Genomic DNA, 19,441 nt, shown 5'->3' on the forward strand with positions numbered 1-19,441 from the left:
GTCACTGGACACTACTGAGTCTGAGAAGAGTCTGGCTCCCTTTTCTTCATTCCCTCCTATCAGGATTTTATACACATGAATAAAATCTCCTCTGAGCCCTCTCTTCTCCAGACTCAAGAATTCCAGCTTCCTCAGCTTCTCCTCATACAAAGGATGTACCAGTCCCTTAAGTATCTTTTCTGGCTCTGTGCTATACCTTCTGCCAAGTCCATTATCTTTCTTGTACTGGGAAATTTTGATGTGATTATGATACCTAATAAAAATACAAGTAATGCAAACACTCCGGAAACTCATGTTGGAACATGCTCTGAGGAAAATTACCTCTTGTAGCACTAACAAAACCAGAAATTTATGAGATACTTCTGACAATGCAGGCAGCCTAATGAGACTATCACAATATAAAACCAATTTCACTAATTTCACTTCACTAGTTTTTAGAATTTTCAAAAACATGTAAGCTATAGGATGTTTTATTGTTTTTATTCAGGTTCTGAAAGTTTATCTTAACATGCAACAGTAAACAATGCAATCCCTCTTAAATCAGAAGAGGCAATGCAGAAAGAACAAAACTTTGCAAAACATATAACCAAACTGTACTTAATCAGACTCTTAAATCCTTACCTTATTGGTGGGAGAGGTGTTGAATTTCTTCAAGTTAAACTTATCAGAAAGAGAGTGGAGGAAGCCTGACATCTCATCACATCGGCTCTAGCTATGTGATTTTATAACGTTAGAAAGATTGTCATTGGACTCCACGATGTCTGAATAAGGCTCAGATTCACCTACTTCTAATTTAATATCAATATAAAATGTAAACAACTCTTTCATTTTGCAGTGACTTACCTTGTCTGCTGTCCACTTCTTAGGCTGTACTTCTCGGAAGTGTTTAGTTCCATAAGCTTCTTGACCATATTTGCTTGATCTATTAATTGATGGGTCATACTTCTTATTTTTGTTATAAGAAGAAAAAGGAAGAAATCTGAAATTCAAGAATATTTTCAAATCAGTTATGCTCTACTAAATCATAGGTATCGATACTATGGGAGGTAACATGGACATGTGTCTGTTATTTTCCAGTACCTTTTTAATGTTCCCCCCTCGTATTGTGAGAGGGTTCCTGCAATTTCTCCTGTAGTTGCTTTTACATTGAATTTGGAACAAACAGGTATAGAGTTTCCACAAGATAAAATGAAAATTTTCTGTACTTTGGCTGTATCTGCACTGACAACCAGTGTGATGTTCAATTTCCTTAGATTTGCATGTTGACACCTCAAGTCTTAGCAGACTGCACAGTCTGTGCCAGTTGTCAGTGTCAGGCACGCGCCACGCACAAGTACAGAGCTCATTTCTGGAGAATTTCCATCCACTTTACAGGTTATGTAGGCTCCCAACAGAAAACCCCAACCTGATCATTGCATCAGGATGGAAACATGCCAAACATGTCAGAAGTATAAGCATAAACAAGGGCAAATTTGCACCAGAAAGAATCCCCCCTGTACCTTAAACTTGGTATGTGTTCTTTTATATCTGTTAAGCATATTAAATAAACCATAGTCTCATTTAGCAAAATAGAAACTTATATAAACAGCACTACCAACTTTCACGTATTGGTAGTACCCAAAGGAAAGCAATTATTTCTTCTGAATTCACGAGTTGCGCACTTTACTCTCAAGTTACAACTGAGACTTAATTAGCAATCTTTTGGAGCCTGATGCTTTCAGCTTTGGTCATACTGATGTTGTAGTCCTTGCTTACATAGTGTCACTGAACAATGAAGATCCAGCTACCTGCTTTGGGCGTGGAATATGTTTTCAGCTGGATGTCCCTAAGTCTAACAGACAGCTACTGGTTTTCTGGGTAGACTTCACAGCAAACTGTATGAGGGAAGGTGGAAGACATCTTTTATATAAAGAATTTGCAAAATACGCTGCAAAGATGCCTTAGTTCCATTCCAGTTTGCAAAAGCTATGAGAGCAAACAGGTACATTTTAATATAAAGTAAAATCTTGGGATATTGAGTTTATCATTGCTGATATCCTGAGAAAACAACATGCATTCTTTATTCTACTACAGCAGGAAAAAATATTACAGAGCATAAATAGAAATATATGCTTCAGAAGTTTAAAACACCAATTTAAGTGCCATGAAAACAGGTGTAGCTAATTAAAACCTTTTCCTAGTTGAAAGCTTTTCAGAATCCAGAGTCCCCATTAGAGTTAGACAGTCAAACAAGTTTTTAATAAAGATGAAGATTAAAATAACTCTCTTTGTTTCTCATCTGATACAAACTCAGAAAATTGTTTCTTTGGAGTAACTGATCCATCAGCTACTGTTTGAGTGTGTTTGTTTTGTTGTTGTTTTTTTCTTTTTAATTATGTTTCTTTATTTCCACTTCATAAAAATAAACTATTTTAGAATCTTGTCAACTATATAAATTTATCCTATTAAGTACCGCAAATGCCATGTAAACTTAGTGTAAGAAAAACACTGAGTTAGCAGACTTTTAAATTATACAAGGCTGTAGTAGCATGTGTATACTCATGGGAAAGGACACTCTCACATAAGACAGATTATGGTACTTGTAATGCTAATTTGCACATGGGATGGACATCACACACACACAAAAATTGATGTGGCCCCAGTGTCCCAGAGAATACATTGAAGGTGCTGTGAGCCGGCTGCTCCACTTGCAGTTTTTATCACTTCTGAATTGCATTTTAATAGTACATTTTTCTTTTGTTCAGACATGAAAGAAAATTGGCTTTCTCAGGGGACTGGATAGCTGAGAAGACAAGGCTAGCAGTTTAGGGATTTGCCCATATATGCATAGAATTTAGTTGAACCATAGCATTCATAATTCAGTATGAATACTATGTCTGTAAAATTTACACACAAAATGGCAAAAAAAATATTGAGGAAAGTAGAAGATAAAGTAATTTACTATAGTTTTTCCTATGAAATTTCCTACCTAGAACTTTTGATTCTACTGTGGATCAGTTAATCTTTGTCTCTTTAGCAAATTAATACTCAGAGTAATCTATATTCTACCATCATTCTAAAACAAATTAAAAAAAAACACACAAACCCCCCCCCCACAAACCAACTAAACATATATTGCAACAATTCTAGACAATTAATAGTATGTTCTACATGCAGCTTAACACATATGTGTTCTTCTGCATACCTCCTCTAAGAACATTAACTGCATTGTGTGCCATACGGCCTGGAATGTATTTCTATTCCTGAGTGAAAAATAAATAAATAAAGCAACTATGAATTTTTGAGAAAGAACATTGAACAATAAACAATGTTTAAATTAAATGAAAGAACACTAAAAATAGAATAGGGTATAATGGTACAAATTAGTCTAAAGTAGAAACTTTATTTTTATCCCTCTGTCTGTAGTTTGTCGTAAGAGCCAGGTGGGCAGATCCTTATAGCAATAATGCTCTAACTACTAGAAAGCATCATACGTTTGCAAATTCAATGTCTATTTAAAGCAAGTAAGAATTTCCATTACTCTATGTGAATATGTAATTATAAACAATATTAAAACAAATTTTTGTGTTAAGTAGGGTAACCAAATTAATGGGAGTCACACAAAAGTCATTATACCCCCACAACCAGTAATAACAGTAAAAACCGATAGCACTGCAAAACACTTTAGTAATGGTGTTGTGTTCTGTAGCTCTGTATATACACCTGACACAGCTTTTCCCTAAATTAATGACAGTATGTGCTCTGAATGTGACAGAAGAGACTGATGGAAGGAGAAGAAAATTAAATCCAGACAATAGCATGATGCCATTACCAACTGGACAAGTTTAGACCTCAATAGTTTTTTTCCACAAAAACTCACCCAATGGATTATCACATCTAAGTTTCAGCTTTTCCATCTGATCCAAGTGTAAATTCACAAATTCTTATAGGTACTCAGTAAATACAACAGAAATAGACGTAGCAGAAAAATTAAATTCTGTCTTGATGTTATATCGTGCCATAAAATATAGTCAGGATAAGCTAAGCTTTTCCAAAAAGTTGATGATTTAATGGGACGTAAAGTTTCCCTAAAGAAATAAATTTAAAAATGAAAAAATACTTAATTTCTTGAATCAGAGATATGCCAAAGCATACATTCAAGACAGGGGGAAAGAGCTGGAATCAAAAATGAAAAACTATTTCAGGTCCTACAAATAGCAGTATTGCACATACAGAACCTGAGGGAGGGCCAGGACCAAAGCTGTTGGTGTCAATGGTAATGAAAGCCAGTTGTACCTTTGCCAGGACCACAATTTGCTGAACCTAATTGGCGTCAAAAGACCTGCAACCCTTGACTTAGTAGGCAGTCCTGGATCTGACAGCTGCTAGTGGCATGTATTTAGATTTCAAAAGATAGTTCAGATATTTGTCGTTAACAACAACAAAAAAATTGCTTTCTCTCTCCCTTCACTCATATTACACCACATCTCTTGCTACTACTAATTTCATCTTTCTAATCCTTCTTTTCTCTACATTTTTACTCCCTCGTGATTTTTCTTCCAACATCTCCTCACCTACCATTTCTTCCCTCTATTCTGTCTCTTTTATAGTAATATCTTTCACTATGGTGACAGGAGATAAGAGAGGCCTTCTAGAGGCTCAAGGCTTTCCAGTTGGATGGGCTGAGAAAACAGAAGCAGCAGCAGGTCCTGGCCTCTGGTGTCTATGGCAGTGGAAGAGGAGAAGCAGCAGCACAAACAGGAAGGAGGATTTGTCAGGTCCATCAGTTACTGCTGGGCAGCAGCATCCCACTGCTATATGGTACCTACCAACAGGACACAGTTCAGAGGCATTCACTCTTTCTTTAGTTTAACTGGCAGCAAAAAAACCCAGAGGAACCAGATCTTTCAGAACATTCTCTGGACTTGCCCAAGAGGAAAAATCCCAGCAGTTTAGTAATCCTGACACCAGCAACGTTTCAAACCTTACCTGGGCTTCTGAGAAAGAACTGGCAGTAGATCTACTGCCAGAGTGCCATACATGCTGCACAACCAAGGCACAATAATAAATACTAAACCGAGAGCACCAGAAGGAAAATTCTTCTAATATAGTCTCTCAGACTTCCAAAATATTTTTTGTACTGTACATTTTTGTAATGTACTGGTAAAAAAACTACCAAAATCTTAAGCCTAGATGTATAGCAGCATTGTTATATTTTTATCTGCAGTGGTTCAATACAACAGCAGTTCAATTCCTTGTTTTCTTGATCTGATTCAAATAAAACAATTTTATCTCACTTTGAAGGAAAATGAACAATTAACTCCAAACAATGTTCCTCTGTTGGCAAGCTGTGAATGTTTTTTTCTTGGTTTTTTTTTTTTCTTTTTTCCCTTTATATAAAACACAAAATTAATGCTAAGCTTTCAAATTTGGGTTATACCTGAAGTAATTGCTTAATCAAATCCAACAGTTTCTTACCTTTTCACTCGGGGAACAAAGAAAGAAGCTCAATGGTTTCTCACAACAAAACAACTGCAGCAGTGCAACTAATATTTAGTTCATAATCAATGCACATTACAATCAAAGTTTTATTTACAAAAATAACAACAGAATATTTTACTTAGCATATCTAGCTGGAATATCTTTAGCACAGTATTTTACAAAAATAAAATTATTTTGGGTGTAGGATGACAAATATTTTCTACAGTAATATACTAAATTCATACTTTTTTTCAATAAGTTATCAATCACCTTTATCCTAATGTCAGTAAACCTAAGAATCCTCTGGCTATTTTTGTTTAACCCCTGTCTAAGATAATGTGAAGCAGCAAAGAAAAGCTCGCCTAGTTCTTGTAGCAAGTAAGAGAGATCTCTTCTGCAGCAAATTCCGGAACTTCTTAATTATACACAGACTTATTATCTGCATCCCCAGTGTTATAAAGTATCAGAACTTCATTAGAAAAATTAAGATGGAAAAACGAAGGCACTACTTTGTAAATTTCCAGTGGAAATTAGCTGGAAGAAGCAGAGGAATACTGGATCAAAAGAGGGTAATCATGCTTAACTGTGCCCTAGAGCACCCGCATGTATAATACGATTTGCACAGTAACTACCTCTCCTATTACTGCTTGTTTGGAGTATTCTGTGTTAATGGGGTTAGCTAATTTAGTATTTTAACTTAAAAAGACTCTGCTGATTAATAAATGTTGCACACTGTGCTAGTAATTAAAATAAATGGAAGAGTTACAAATAGAAGTTGAATTGTTAAGAAAACATTATCTGAAAATATATGATAATCCCTGTTTATCATAATACAATAACACTCCGGAAAATATGCAAATTGCTGAAGTTGCAAAGCATATGAAAATCTAAGTATAATTTGAAAAAAGTTTTCAGATGTGCTTTATTTGTATGACATAAAATGCCATAGCCATTTTCACTGCAGATAAGTCACAAATACAGTTAAAGATCTTACAGATGTTGAAATTAAGAGGTTTTTTAAAATCTTAAATCTTGCCAAAGTGGCTTGTTTTTAAATTTAATACCAGGCAGCTCATAAATGCTCTTCAAGTATAGAGCTTATGTAAACCATTAACATCTCTGTAAGTGTACCTTTCATGCACAACACGGTGTGGCACAGAAGCACCTAAGCTGCTTCTACAGAAAAGCATCATCATGCTGATAGGAAGGCCACCACGAGCTTGGTGCTGCGGTGCTCACGCAGCAAGTGAGAGGCAGGGGGTGCAAACACTGCACTCTGCTGCACACACATGAACCAGCTTGTTCAGGCCTAATTTGGTTGTCTCCAGTGCAGCACTGAGCACAGACGTAGCCAGAAGCTGAGATGACTTGCCTGATGTTAAACCAGAAGACTACAAAATATCAGGAAACCTCAGCCTTACCCTGCTGCTGGTTTATCCCTATTCTAGAACCACATTGCAAGTGATTCTGAGGTATGTTGGCTTTATAAAGATGTTTAACACTATACTTTGAAGCATGAGGCATATCTCATGAGGGAGATTTCAGCAAAGTTAATGAAAATAATTTACATTTTTGCTCTCTGGAAAACTAGGCCAGCATGCAGGTAGCTGAGTAAAGAACTTAGCACGCTTAGTGATCTAAATCTGCTGGATGCAGCAGTTGGTGTCTCAAACTAGACACTAGTTTATTAAGTGGCCATCCCACAGGAGTCCAATTGTCATTCCTATCCAAGCAGAGGGGAAAATCACTTCATTTGTATGAAAAATAGCACAACAAGGCAGTAACAGCTTCAATTACATGAGAAAAAAAGAATAATTTTTATTAGGCTAGATCACCCAGTTGCTCTTTCATTACAATATAGGAAATTCCAGCAGTTGTTTTAAGTAAGCACAACATTCTCTCTTGATTTCATTTGTACTACTTTTGCCCGCCTCAAGCTCTCCCACAGCTTTTTCAATCATTTCTGCATGTTATCAGAAGCAAAATCTTTCTTGGAGCTTGAAACACTAAGAGAAAACATATTACCACTTTAAAGAACCCTGTTAATCAGGGTCAGTAGGAATTCTGAACATTGCTGGAAATAGCAGGTATGCACTAACAATTTTTCTGTCTGAAGAGATATCACACAATACTCAGTCTAGAAATACACAGATTAAGGATTCAGTTTGTCATTTTATGCAAACACAAGCTTACTCAACAAATGCCATACACTTCTGCTGTTCATTCTCCTCCTTATTTTCTGAAGTAGAAGAATAACCAGCATAGGAAGCACTACGAGGAAGAAATACAGTCCCAGAGTACACAATTACATAGAAAGAGACAGAAATTTGTCAATTCATAATAGACACTGAGAAAATTCACACAATTCATAATAGGGACTGAGAAAAAACTACTGTAGAATCTGAGTAACCCTTTGCTGACTCCTCCCTGGAGACTGGCATCCCACACAGCAGCTGCAGCCTTACTAGTGAGCATTAGTCCTGAAGATGACCTGCAACACTGTCATCACCTGTTCAAGGTTACAGATGTGACCCTTGCATGGTTGGTTGAATATGAAGCACAAACGGAATGATCACAGCCTGAAAATGTATATTACATTATGCACTTATTGTGCATGAAGCCGAGAATCATTGGTGTTAGGACACTTCCACGTGTTGAGGACGATGCTAAATGCTTCCTTATCCATAAGGTAAATAAAAAGCCCTGATCAATTATCATCTGTCAAAGTTGGAGACTCCAAATCTAAACTGCACCAGACCAAAGCTTCCCAATTCACTCACTGAAGAGAGTCAGTGAAATATTTATTACAGGGTCTGACCTTCTGAAACTGTTGACACAGTGATGTCTGGGGTAAAACTCACCAAATAAAGACTGGGCAATATAGCCATGCCTATAAATGAAGGACATCATCCTCACATGGAATGCATCAGTCAAAATTTATTCAGTGAAAAGAAGACTTTAAATAAGAGGTAGAACATTAATTATTACCTTGTGGCTTTAAGGAGGGTTGTTTTTTTATTTCAGTGGCAGAAGTTAGAAACTTTTTTTTTTTTTTTAAAAGACCCAGGTTTAAGTTGAGATGTGAAAGTCAAGCTGCTTCTCCCTCACCCCCCAAAAAAGGAAGACTAGGGAAAACATAGGCTGGCTGATGAATGAGGTGGGCACCCTAGTGGTGAAAGACACAGAGAAGGCAGAGATACCGAATGCCTTCTTTGCTTCAGTCTTCACTGCTGAAGCTGTCCCTCAGAAATCCCAGACTCTGGAGGCAAGGGAAAAGGTCTGGAGAGGGGAAGATTTTCCCTCAGTAGAGGAGGACCAGATTAGAGACCACCTGGCCAAACTGGATATCCATAAGTCCATGGGCCCTTATGTGATACACCCACGAGTGCTGAGAGAGCTGGCAGATATTATTGCTGGGCCACTCTCCATCATCTTTGAAAGGCCATGGAGAACAGGAGAGGTGCTTGAGGACTGGGCAAATATCACTCCAGTCTTCAAAAAGGGCAAGAAGAAGGACCCAGGAAACTACAGGCTGGTTAGTCTCACCTCTGTCCCTGGGAAGATGATGGTGTGACTCATTCTGGATGTCATCTCTAAACATGTTGAAGAACAGGAAGTTATTGGGAGTGGTCAACATGGATTTACCAAGGGTAAATCATGCTTGACCAATCTGCTAGCCTTCTATGATGACATAACTGCTTGGCTAGATGAGGGGAGAGCAGCAGGTGTCATCTACCTTGACTTCAGCAAGGCTTTTGTCACTGTCTCCCATAACATCCTCATTAGGAAACTCAGGCAGTGTGGGCTAGATGAGTGGACAGTGAGGTGGACTGAAAGCTGGCTGAATGACAGAAATCAGAGGGTTGTGATTAATGGAGCATGGTTGAGTTGGAGGCCTGTAACCAGTGGTGTCCCCCAGGGGTCAATACTTGGTCCAGTCTTGTTCAACATATTCATCAATGACCTGGACAAAAAGACAGTGTGTCCTCAGCAAGTTTGCTGATGATAGCAAAGTGGGAGGGGTGGCTGACACTCCAGAGGGCTGTGCTGCCATCCAGCATGACCTGGACAGGCTGGAGAGCTGGGCAGAGAAGAACCTAATGAGGTTCAACAAGGGCAGGAGTACAGTCCTGCACCTGGGGAGGAAGAAACCTATGCACCAATATGGACCTGCTGGAAAGCAGTTCTGAGGAGTAGGATCTGGGAAACCTGGTAGTTAATAAGAGGGCCAATGGAATTGTGGGGTGCATAAGGAAGAGTGTGGCCAGTATATCAAGAGAGGTCATTCTCCTACTCTACTCTGCCCTGGTGAAGCCACAGCTGGAATCCTGTGTCCAGTTCTGGGCTCCCCAGTTCAAGAGAGACAGGGAACTACTAGAGCATCCAGCAGAGGGCAACAAAGATGACTGGGGGATTGGAGCATCTCCTTTATGGGGAAAGGCAGAGAGAGCTGGGACTCTTTAGCCTGGAGAAGAGATGGCTGAGGGGAGACCTTATTAATGCCTGTAAGTATCTAAAGGGTGGGTGCAAGGATGGAGCCAGGCCCTTTTCAGTAGGTCCCAGTGACAGGATGAGGGGTAATGGGCACAAGCTGGAATATAGGAAATTCCATTTCAATATGAGGAAAATCTTGTTTATGGTGAGGGTGACAGAGCACTGGAACTGGCTGCCCAGGAAGGTTGTGGAGTCCCCTTCTATGAAGATATTGAAGACCTGCCTGGATGCAGTCCTGTATCACGTGCTCTAGGGGATCCTAATTTAGCAGGAGTTGGACTAGGTGATCTCTAGAAGTCCCTTCCAACTCTAATAAATCTGTTATTCCATGATTCCATGAAATGAAAAAATACATAAAGGAACACAAAACTGAAGTAGATTTTTACTTGTGACTCAACTCAGTTATGTTTTTGGTATGAAAGGAATAAGAAGTACTCTATCTCATTTTTTGGCACCAAATACAAAAAAAAACACTCCTGAAAAAGTGGAAAACTAGCCAAACTAAGAGATTTATTTTTCCTTCAAAACTGCTTTTGAGTATTTGCTGTTAATATTAAAACAAGGAAAATGTGAAGTAAATGATCCAACAATAAAAACATGAAAGTCAAACCATGAAAATGCAATTGATTCTGGAATTCTTAAGTCCCATTCCTGAAGCTGACACATGGCAACATTAAGCTGATAGAAAAGCTTAGATCAGATCAAAGACAGCAAAGCATCATGTCCCAGCAAATCAGCAGATCACAGGCTGCTCCCAAGGAGAAGTGATTCCTTTCTGTCCTGAAGTCTGGTTTTAAAGTGCCGAAGGCTTGCCAAAAGCAGTGCATTCAAGGGAAAAGTTGACAAACCATCATTTTTTTTTCTACTTAACTACTAAGGCAGAGCAGATGACTTAACTGGTTTTTGTTATGATTGGACAAGAGTTCCATCAAGATACAGAAACAATTGGAAATATTTTGTCAATAGCCCTAAACCTTTTGGGGCAGAAGCCTTAAATCTTTTGGTATGGGTTATGTCTGTATTTAGGATTGTATGGAAAAGAACTGGCCTGATTGACTCTATTACAGATGCTACGGCTTAGGAAACCAAACTGCTTCAGAGTTGATTACAGTTTTTGCATCATGTTCTAACATGTGCAACATATGCTCCCTTCCCTTCCAAGGGAGCTTTGGTAGTCTACTGGGAGAGAAAGCAAATCTCATTGGCATGCAACACCATTTTTTCCTCTTGTAGTCTGTAAGTTTCCTGAATATGAAGACTGAAACGGTGTTTTTTCCTTGGCAAGATGCATGTGGCCAAACAGCATTTGCATTTGTTTTCTTATTTCCCATTTAACCCATCTGTTGCATCACATACTATTATTATTGCAAGTTCTTCTGTAGATTCATAATAAAGATGGCACATGTCACACAATTACAAGATGGGGTCTCTGCCCTGAGCGGTTTATAATGTAAGGACACAGAATTTAAAAGTATGTAAATAGAATGTTTGCTAGTAAGCTGTCAGGTTTGACATTTCATTTTGTCAGGCACGAAAGGTTTCTGAAAGCAATGGAATAAAGAAAACATTCTCATAACAATATAAGAAAAAACAAAGAACTTACTCATTGTCATGTATACGATTTCTCCATTCCTCCCATTTCATTTCCTCTCTGGCCTCCTCTAGTAAATTGATTGATGTTGCCACTCGCAAGGTTGGTTCCAAAGGCTTGTGGCGCTGCTGAAATACTTCAGCAGGATCACGGAAAGGCCCCTGAAAGGTGTAGGATAATGTGTTTTATTGTGGGTTTACAATTCTTTTCTTCTTTTATTCATGACACGTCACTGATCTAAGAGGACGCAGAATGTCTGGGAAGTGTAGCAAGACTTTTCTTTCAAAAAATTAAAGCGGTTCATTGTGAGAGAGTGTTGCAGAGAAGACAAAAGTTGGTAACATGCTCTAAAGCTTCAAAGAGAAAATGAGAAATGTACACTCCAGATTTCTTTAGCTATCAATAAATACGTATTATTTTTAAATATTGCACTTTAGAATTTATTAGGAAAACTTAGTTTTTCCTTAGAAAATAATAGTGGTGAAATAAAAACTGATAGACAAGAATTAAAAGCATCTAGATTCTGCTTAAGCAAAAAGCTTAAGTCATTTCCTTCCCCTAGGATAAATAATGTTTTACCTTAAACAACGTGCTCTTTTAAATTTAACTGTAAAGCTACCTGGAAGAGAATTAATACATGCCTAAAGATACAAATCTTCTTATACAATTCAAACTAATTAATTCAGTGATACAGGTGTATAGATAATTTTTGAAAAGTCTAATTCCACATTAATTTCATTATTCATAAAAAAGAGAAAGTGCATAATTCTTTCACAAGTGTCTCCATATATACATATATATATCTTTTTTCCAGTGTATATTGTTTAAAAACTCATTATATAACCATCTACCACTCAATAACACAGAAAAATACCAGCAGGAAGTCCTTTCCTGCACTATCAAAGTGACAAATCCCATGCTTTGTTTTTTGTACTAACGAGTAAGAACTTACCTGGAGTGTAAGTAATTAGTGCCATATTACACTCAGGACAGTTTAGTGGCAACTCTGGATTTAGAAGTGTTGCTAATTAATTTTTATTTTATTTTCATCATGGTTGATCCTGCAATGAACTAGTGAAACCTTCTGAAACTATGAACAGACAAAGAATCTTAATAACAGCCTTTCTTCTTAAAGATATCCTTCTTTAAATAGGTTATCACTAACAAGTCACAGCTGGAGTTACTGCAAGCACTGAGTGAAGACTGTGGGGCTAATAAAAAGAAATGATTCACGCCTCATTTATGTTCACTTATGTTTTACATTAATAGAAACCAATAATAGGAACCAGTTACCATAAAAGTCATGGACCGTAAATAACACAAATGGCAAATAAGTATCATCTAGTACTTTTCACAGCTGGACAGGAGGATTGCTATATTTGAAAGTAGTTAATGGATTTTTATTGGAACTTTACTTTTTAAAGACACAGTACCGTGATTTGGAGATCTTTTTAAAGGTCCTAGTAAACAAGTGAGCATAATATTTACACTTTTTGCAGGTTTTTTCCTGCTTCTGCATTCTAAGTATACATAAAAAAACTACATTCATTTAATATGATCTCAGTAAGTCTATAAAAACAGAATTAAATGTATTATCACCCATGAGAGAATAACCAATAGTAGAACAGGACATTAAAACCAGTAAGAAATGTTCTAGTAATATATAATCTGATGATCAAGTTCTAAAAATAGTTTAAAATTTATAATATAAAAGAACATTCTATTGCAAGATGTTTGCAGGAAGTGGATATAGGGAGCAAAGAAGAAAGAAATGTACTATTGTCATATATTATCAAGATAAATATGTTTGCTTTTAGCAAATGGCCTTTCAGAATATTGTATTTCTTCTTCATTGTAAAATATTGACTTATGTTCCATCAGCATAAGGGCCAAATCAGGTATCCAAGAAAGGATTTTTTTTCCATCTTTAATTTCTAAGACTTTCCAACTCTTTCTCAATCCATAGTTCAAATTAAATTACTGGGAGTCCAACTACTGATGGAAGGAGGGAGGGAAAGAGTGTAACTAAGGAAAGATCTCTCAAGCAAGGCTGTGTCATCACTCTATAAAAGTAGGGTATATATGTTGCAATATGATGATGATGATTTTGAAAATTCCCTATGTATTTTTCCATTTCTCTAAATCATGTATTTGAAGAAATTTACCTAGCAATAAACACCTAAGGAATATATCTAAAATGACAAGACCTCTAAAAAAATCCATTTACTTCTTCCCATTTTACAAGATTATCTTTCAGATTTGTGAAATCTGTGGTAGAATGGTGCTTACAAATGCCTCCAAATTGGCAGTGTCTGCAAGCATTTCATGCATCCTCCTACAAAATGCAAATCTTCTTGGGGAGATCAGTCCAAGAAAGAAAGAGGGGATGTCAACCGACAGTTTTCACCTTGAAAGCAACTCACACAGCTCTATGTTCTATGTTTGGAATGTGTACTGAGTAGTGTAAATCTCCTTGCTACCAATTGGTCTGCCAAATAAAGCAGGTTGGTGTTCTTACTACTTTATCATAAAATCAGAAACTCATGATAAAAATTATGATCTACATGAAACCATAAGTTCTTCACTGCCTCCATTCTAGGAGACCTAACAGCATGCAAAAAAATCCCCCAAAAAATGGCAATGTACTTTCTGTTATTAAAGCCTTTCAATGAACAGGTGACTAATTTTAACATTATCTGTTTCTATCAAGCTGTAACTCTAGTTAACTCAGCAATAAAAATGATAGATCTAACTGATGTGTAAGTATCATTAAAACTTTTAAATACACTATCTTACACACACAGAGCTTACCTATAAAATGTTAAATACCCTTTTTCCTTAGAGAAAGCTGATAGATAGCTAATTTCTGTTCTTTTAAACATATATAATTGACATTCTAATATAAAATATCCGACCCTCTGGGCAATACAAATTTTAGATACTTGAAACAACGTTGAAGTAACGAGTGACTCACAGTGGGACTGACAGATGTTAGAAAAAGAAGCTTGGTGCCAAAAATTGTTACCACAGAGAACTAGGACTCAAGTATATCTAGTAATTAAATTCCTTATTGTCACACCAGACAACTTTCAGGATGATGTGTTCTGATGGGTTTTCATTTCCAGCTGTTTCATCAGCTCAAACCAGTGTCCTTTTCTTAGACATACAACCCTAAATTGTCGAAGTGTTGTACAGGGATTTAGCCGTGTGACTCCCATTAACATCAATAAGAGTCGCGCAGCTAAATCCACGCGCTGCGCTTTGAAAATTTACCCCACAGTGTACATCCCAGGGTGCTGAAAGGATTAAAGTATTATATAGTAAATTCCCTCTTTGAGCTGCAGAAAATAAACAGAAGTCTTCTGGTTTGTTCTAAAAGGCTATCTGTGCATGACTGCTGTGCATGTGTCTGAACTTAGAAAGGCCTATAAAATATTAGAAATCCAAACAGAAACTTGTAAAATACTTTGTATACAGTAAAGTGGTTTTGCAAGAGCAGCTCCACAATGGAAAACCTCTGAGTTCTCCCTTTATTTTAAGCATGACTCCTGTACTATGTCCACGAGGCAAAAAGTTCCCCTCCTGAGAGACAGTGCATCCAAGGATCAACATAGCCCTTTTGGTCCCAGAAGGTAAGCTATAATGTTTTGTTTATTTCAATCCTGAACTCCCTTATCTCCCAAACTGTTTGTTGGCTCACACTGTGTCTCAGTTCTAATGGGAGTCAATGAGTTCATTCAATGAGGAAGCTCAAGCAGTCAAGGTAGGGAGAACATAAGGAGGGAAGGACAAAAGTGGAGAATTGCCCTGAAGCTGCACCTTACTGTTACAAGCAGTGTGGATCTCTGTGGCTCATCTTTACTTCTGCAGCAGTATTCTGGCAGACCTGCATTTTCTCCTGATACTCTAACCCAATTTATGTACCACTACCAAGACAGACTCATCCTGTTACAGTCAAGTCAGTCATGACACAAAGATCAGAAAAGCCTCTTTTGTGTGGGTTAGCCAGTACGCCTACAGCTGTCCCCTCTGAAGATCAATATGGATGCAATCAATTAGCCACAGGTAAATTGTGGCAGATGGCATGTGTACATGTAGTTTGAACCCAGCAGCAGCTGAAACTTCAGACTGTGTTCAGATCACCTCTACCAAGGACTGCAATAATATAGTGAAAATAACCATATTGATCCAGAGAAGTAAAATACCAATAAAGGTATATTATACATTGCTTATTGCTCATTATTATTGTCCAATTTCTGTAACTAAATGATAGCTTCAGTAAAAGTTACTGAGAAGGGCTCATTTACAAGCATTGTCTTCCTAAGCAAAATATAGAAGAGAAAATTTAAATACAGGGCAGAGTGAAAAAAAAAAATAAAAAATTAAGAGGTTCTGAAAACATTGTGATCAAAGTCAAATCAAGACTGAAAGTGTATGTGTGAGGTAAGTAGAAGGTTCAGTAGATTGGGCAAACTGAAAAATACTTCAGAAGAGAGGGAAAGACATAAGACTTCTATCTCAAAAAGTACCTGTATCAGGCATCTACTGGTAGAAGCTACATGTTGTACTGTCACAAAGTGAGGAACATAAACATCTCAAAAGTCTGTCTGCTGTGTATATTGGGCATATTCCCAGTAGGTTGTTATAATAAGGTGTTCTGCCATCTTATGGGATATTCACTCTGATGCATTATCTCAGAGATCTCCATTACCCTATAGAAAAGGGAAAAAAGCTATCTGCAGTATATGATGACAACAGCTGAAGTGAAAATTGAGATGATGACAGTTAAGAATGGGAGCTAGGTAACTTGGCTGTGATGCAGAACAAAACATAGAATTTTTTTCAACTAGGGCTGACACACAGGTAGTGGACACAAAAGAGCAGGAACTGTTCTATACTGAGAGGATGCCTTCTGGCTGTTGCAAAAAGACAAAAAGTTATCACAACTAGTTATTTTGTTCTATTGCTTTTAATTTATCCTATTTTTTAAAATTTAAAATTGGAAATTAAGAATTCTAACTCTAATGAATCATAATAATCATATTCAGTTATATCAGGTCTTCCCTTTGTAGTATTGGAAATTACTTTTTTTTCCCTAAAGAACAAAAATAAAATTTAAAGAATCATATTTCCCTGTTTTTACACACCACCTAGGTTTCTTTTCAGATGAATAGGTTTCAAAGATTTTACATCCTAAATGAAAGCACTAGATCTATACATTAAAAAAAAAATCCAAAAAGGGATTTTTGGAGTCAGAGATCCAACTCCAGGTATTCTATGATAATCTATGATAAAATATACAAAACACAAGCTGCCTCAGAGACACTAAAAAATGTTACCTGAGGTTTCTGTTTGTCAATAGCCATGGAGAAAGTTGGAGGCCTTCTACAAGTTGGCCAGTCATAGAGGTCATAGGCAAAGGGACTCTTCACTTGCTGTCGCCTGTGGCTCAATGGCTTGGACTCCCGTAGCAGCAGTTCCATCGGATCTGGGGATTTTCTGAAGGGTGAATTGTATATGCCTGCAATCTGAGCAGAAAATGGAATTATCTTTTACTTCAACTAACTTCAAACTCATTCTTACGTTTATTCTGTAAATCAACCAATTAAAAAATCACCTATATAATGAACAGTTCTACACCAAGTTTCTGATGGCCACTGCCATGGGATAAATCTATAGTGTAAATGCATCTCTGGGCATTGGATTACAGTTACAAAAGAGCTTAAATATGATAATGTAGCATATAATTCAGGTTTCAGCCCTTCAGGTGGGGGGGGTTAACTTTCATTTTACGGAAGAAAGAGCTTCCTGTATCTCAGACATGTTTTCTATCAGTCACATTCAATTGTCTTCCTTCCACAGCAGCAGCCAACAAAACACTCTATTTTCCCTTAAAAAATAATGAAATGTACAAATTTTTCTCTAGTTTTAAAGGCAAACCATTATAGTTGTCTTGAAATTTCAAGTTTCATTTAAATTCCAATTAAATTCCTGTACACAATAGGAACAAAAATAACTACCCATTATTTCCAAACACATACTTAAAGAGTAAAATAAACTCTTATGCAAGGGCACGTAACTCTTGTCCCTTTAAACTGTGTGCTAGCATCTCACAATGTGGACTAAGACAGTAGCAACTGCAGCATTTTGAAAAGTAAAACTGAGTGATTAGTTAAGTGGAAATATAAAAAAACCTTATGGAATACCAAAAAACAGTAACTGTTTTTTTTCCAACAAAATGTTCACATTAAATTCCTTTAAATATTGAAATGCATTTATTTTTAAGACTACAGAAGATGCAAAACCCAAAAATTTCTAATAAAAATTTCTGATTTGTGAAGACTGGAAGATTCATTCTTCACTGAATTTGCTATTTCATTTTTTTCAGGATACACCCCTAAATGCATCGCTGACGTGATCTAATATAACCATTAGTAATATGAAGCAGGCATTTCAAATTCTGAACAAGTAATCTACATCATTAACAGTCTGTGAGTATCTGGCAAGTCAAAATTGTGACAAATTGTTCCCAAGTAATTCCTATACATGTAGAGATTTTATCAGCTGTATATAAACTATTGTCAAACAGACATATGCAAGCTTACTGAATTAATTATGAAATGCTAAACATGAGAGTTTCTATACCATATTGCGCAAGGCCACTAAATCTCTTTAAAAAGCAGATTACATAGGCTTAAAAAACACCTGGCAAAAGTTAAAGATACTGAGTTCCTTCAAGAATAATTACATTTTCTACAACAGTATACTTAGAGTATTCTTAAGACTTGTAAAGTAGATTTGCACAGTTAAAATATTTTATCCTTTGCTTTTATAATAATTTCAGTTGCTAAGAATTATTGAATAAAATAGTAGGAGAAGAACTAAGTTTTGTGATGTGGGAAAGGTAAGGAAAAGAGTAAATGCTTAAAGTCTTTCCATTTTGGAACACTACTGAGGATCCACGAGAAAACTAAGTAGAGCCTCCTCATAAAGTATTAACCTCTTGGGGCTGAAAGGACTGAACACTCCCCAATTAGCTCTAATGCATTTTTCATTAACATATCCTACTGGGAAGCTCCAATTTCTTGTGCCAAAACAGTTAAATAAGGCCCATGTAAAACTTACTGTTTACTGGACAAAAACATTCAGAGATGGTAGCTTATTCAACATATTGGTGGTCTATTCAAAAACTTATGGGCTATACTCTTCAACTCTGTAAGTGATCTGACTCTAATGACAATTGATTTTGGTCTTCTGTTATATGTTCCTCTCTTAGTGCAAGCCATATAAACTACTTCACTGCATGATCCGTGTGCACGTGTGCTGGGAAAGAAAACATGAATAGAAAACTACCAGGTCACCAAAAATGTAAACGATTTCTGGAAGAAAAACAACTCCATGTGCACAACTGAGAGCCAGGATGTTCTGGAATAAACCACTACAACATAATTATGACTCTGAAATTGGTGGTCATGGATGTGTTGATCACTAGCAAATGCTAATAGCACTGCATCTGGCTAAAATGCATAATTCTTTTAAATCCTTTCCTTGAAGAAACAAACAAACAAACAAACAAACAAACAAACAAACTGAAGAATAAATTAGGTAGGAATTTTTAACCACCAAAATTTTAATTATTTCAATCTTCATAGCATAATTTTGTTTTTTAGTCTTTGTTTCTCCAAGGTGGAAAAATACACCTTAAGTAATTTAAACATTTTTCCTCTGAAGAATTACAGGCAAGAAAAACTTTAAAGCAATCTGTTTTCTGGGCTCTAAGGCATGGCATTAGCTTCTGTTACTCAGACTTAGAGCAAGTATAACAGGCTCCAGAAGTATAATGGCTTTCTGAAACTGCATTTTGCCATCTATACTGAGATGTTATGTATATTCTAG

The 19,441-nt window shown here is 36.7% G+C and overlaps 1 protein-coding gene across 1 annotated transcript in view; it reads right to left on the minus strand.

The window, feature by feature from the left end:
* SPATA17 (spermatogenesis associated 17) overlaps positions 1-19,441 on the minus strand; it is a 95,978-nt gene that overhangs the window by 23,497 nt on the left and 53,040 nt on the right. The window contains exons 7-9 of the mRNA XM_051614911.1: positions 16,885-17,073; positions 11,558-11,706; positions 844-979 (exon numbers count right to left, since the gene is read on the minus strand). Coding sequence (XP_051470871.1) covers positions 844-979; positions 11,558-11,706; positions 16,885-17,073 — 474 coding nt within the window. The remainder of the gene's footprint in view (positions 1-843; positions 980-11,557; positions 11,707-16,884; positions 17,074-19,441) is intronic.

The sequence above is a fragment of the Apus apus genome, chromosome 3 (assembly GCF_020740795.1).
Source record: "Apus apus isolate bApuApu2 chromosome 3, bApuApu2.pri.cur, whole genome shotgun sequence".
NCBI classification, from domain to species: domain Eukaryota; kingdom Metazoa; phylum Chordata; class Aves; order Apodiformes; family Apodidae; genus Apus; species Apus apus.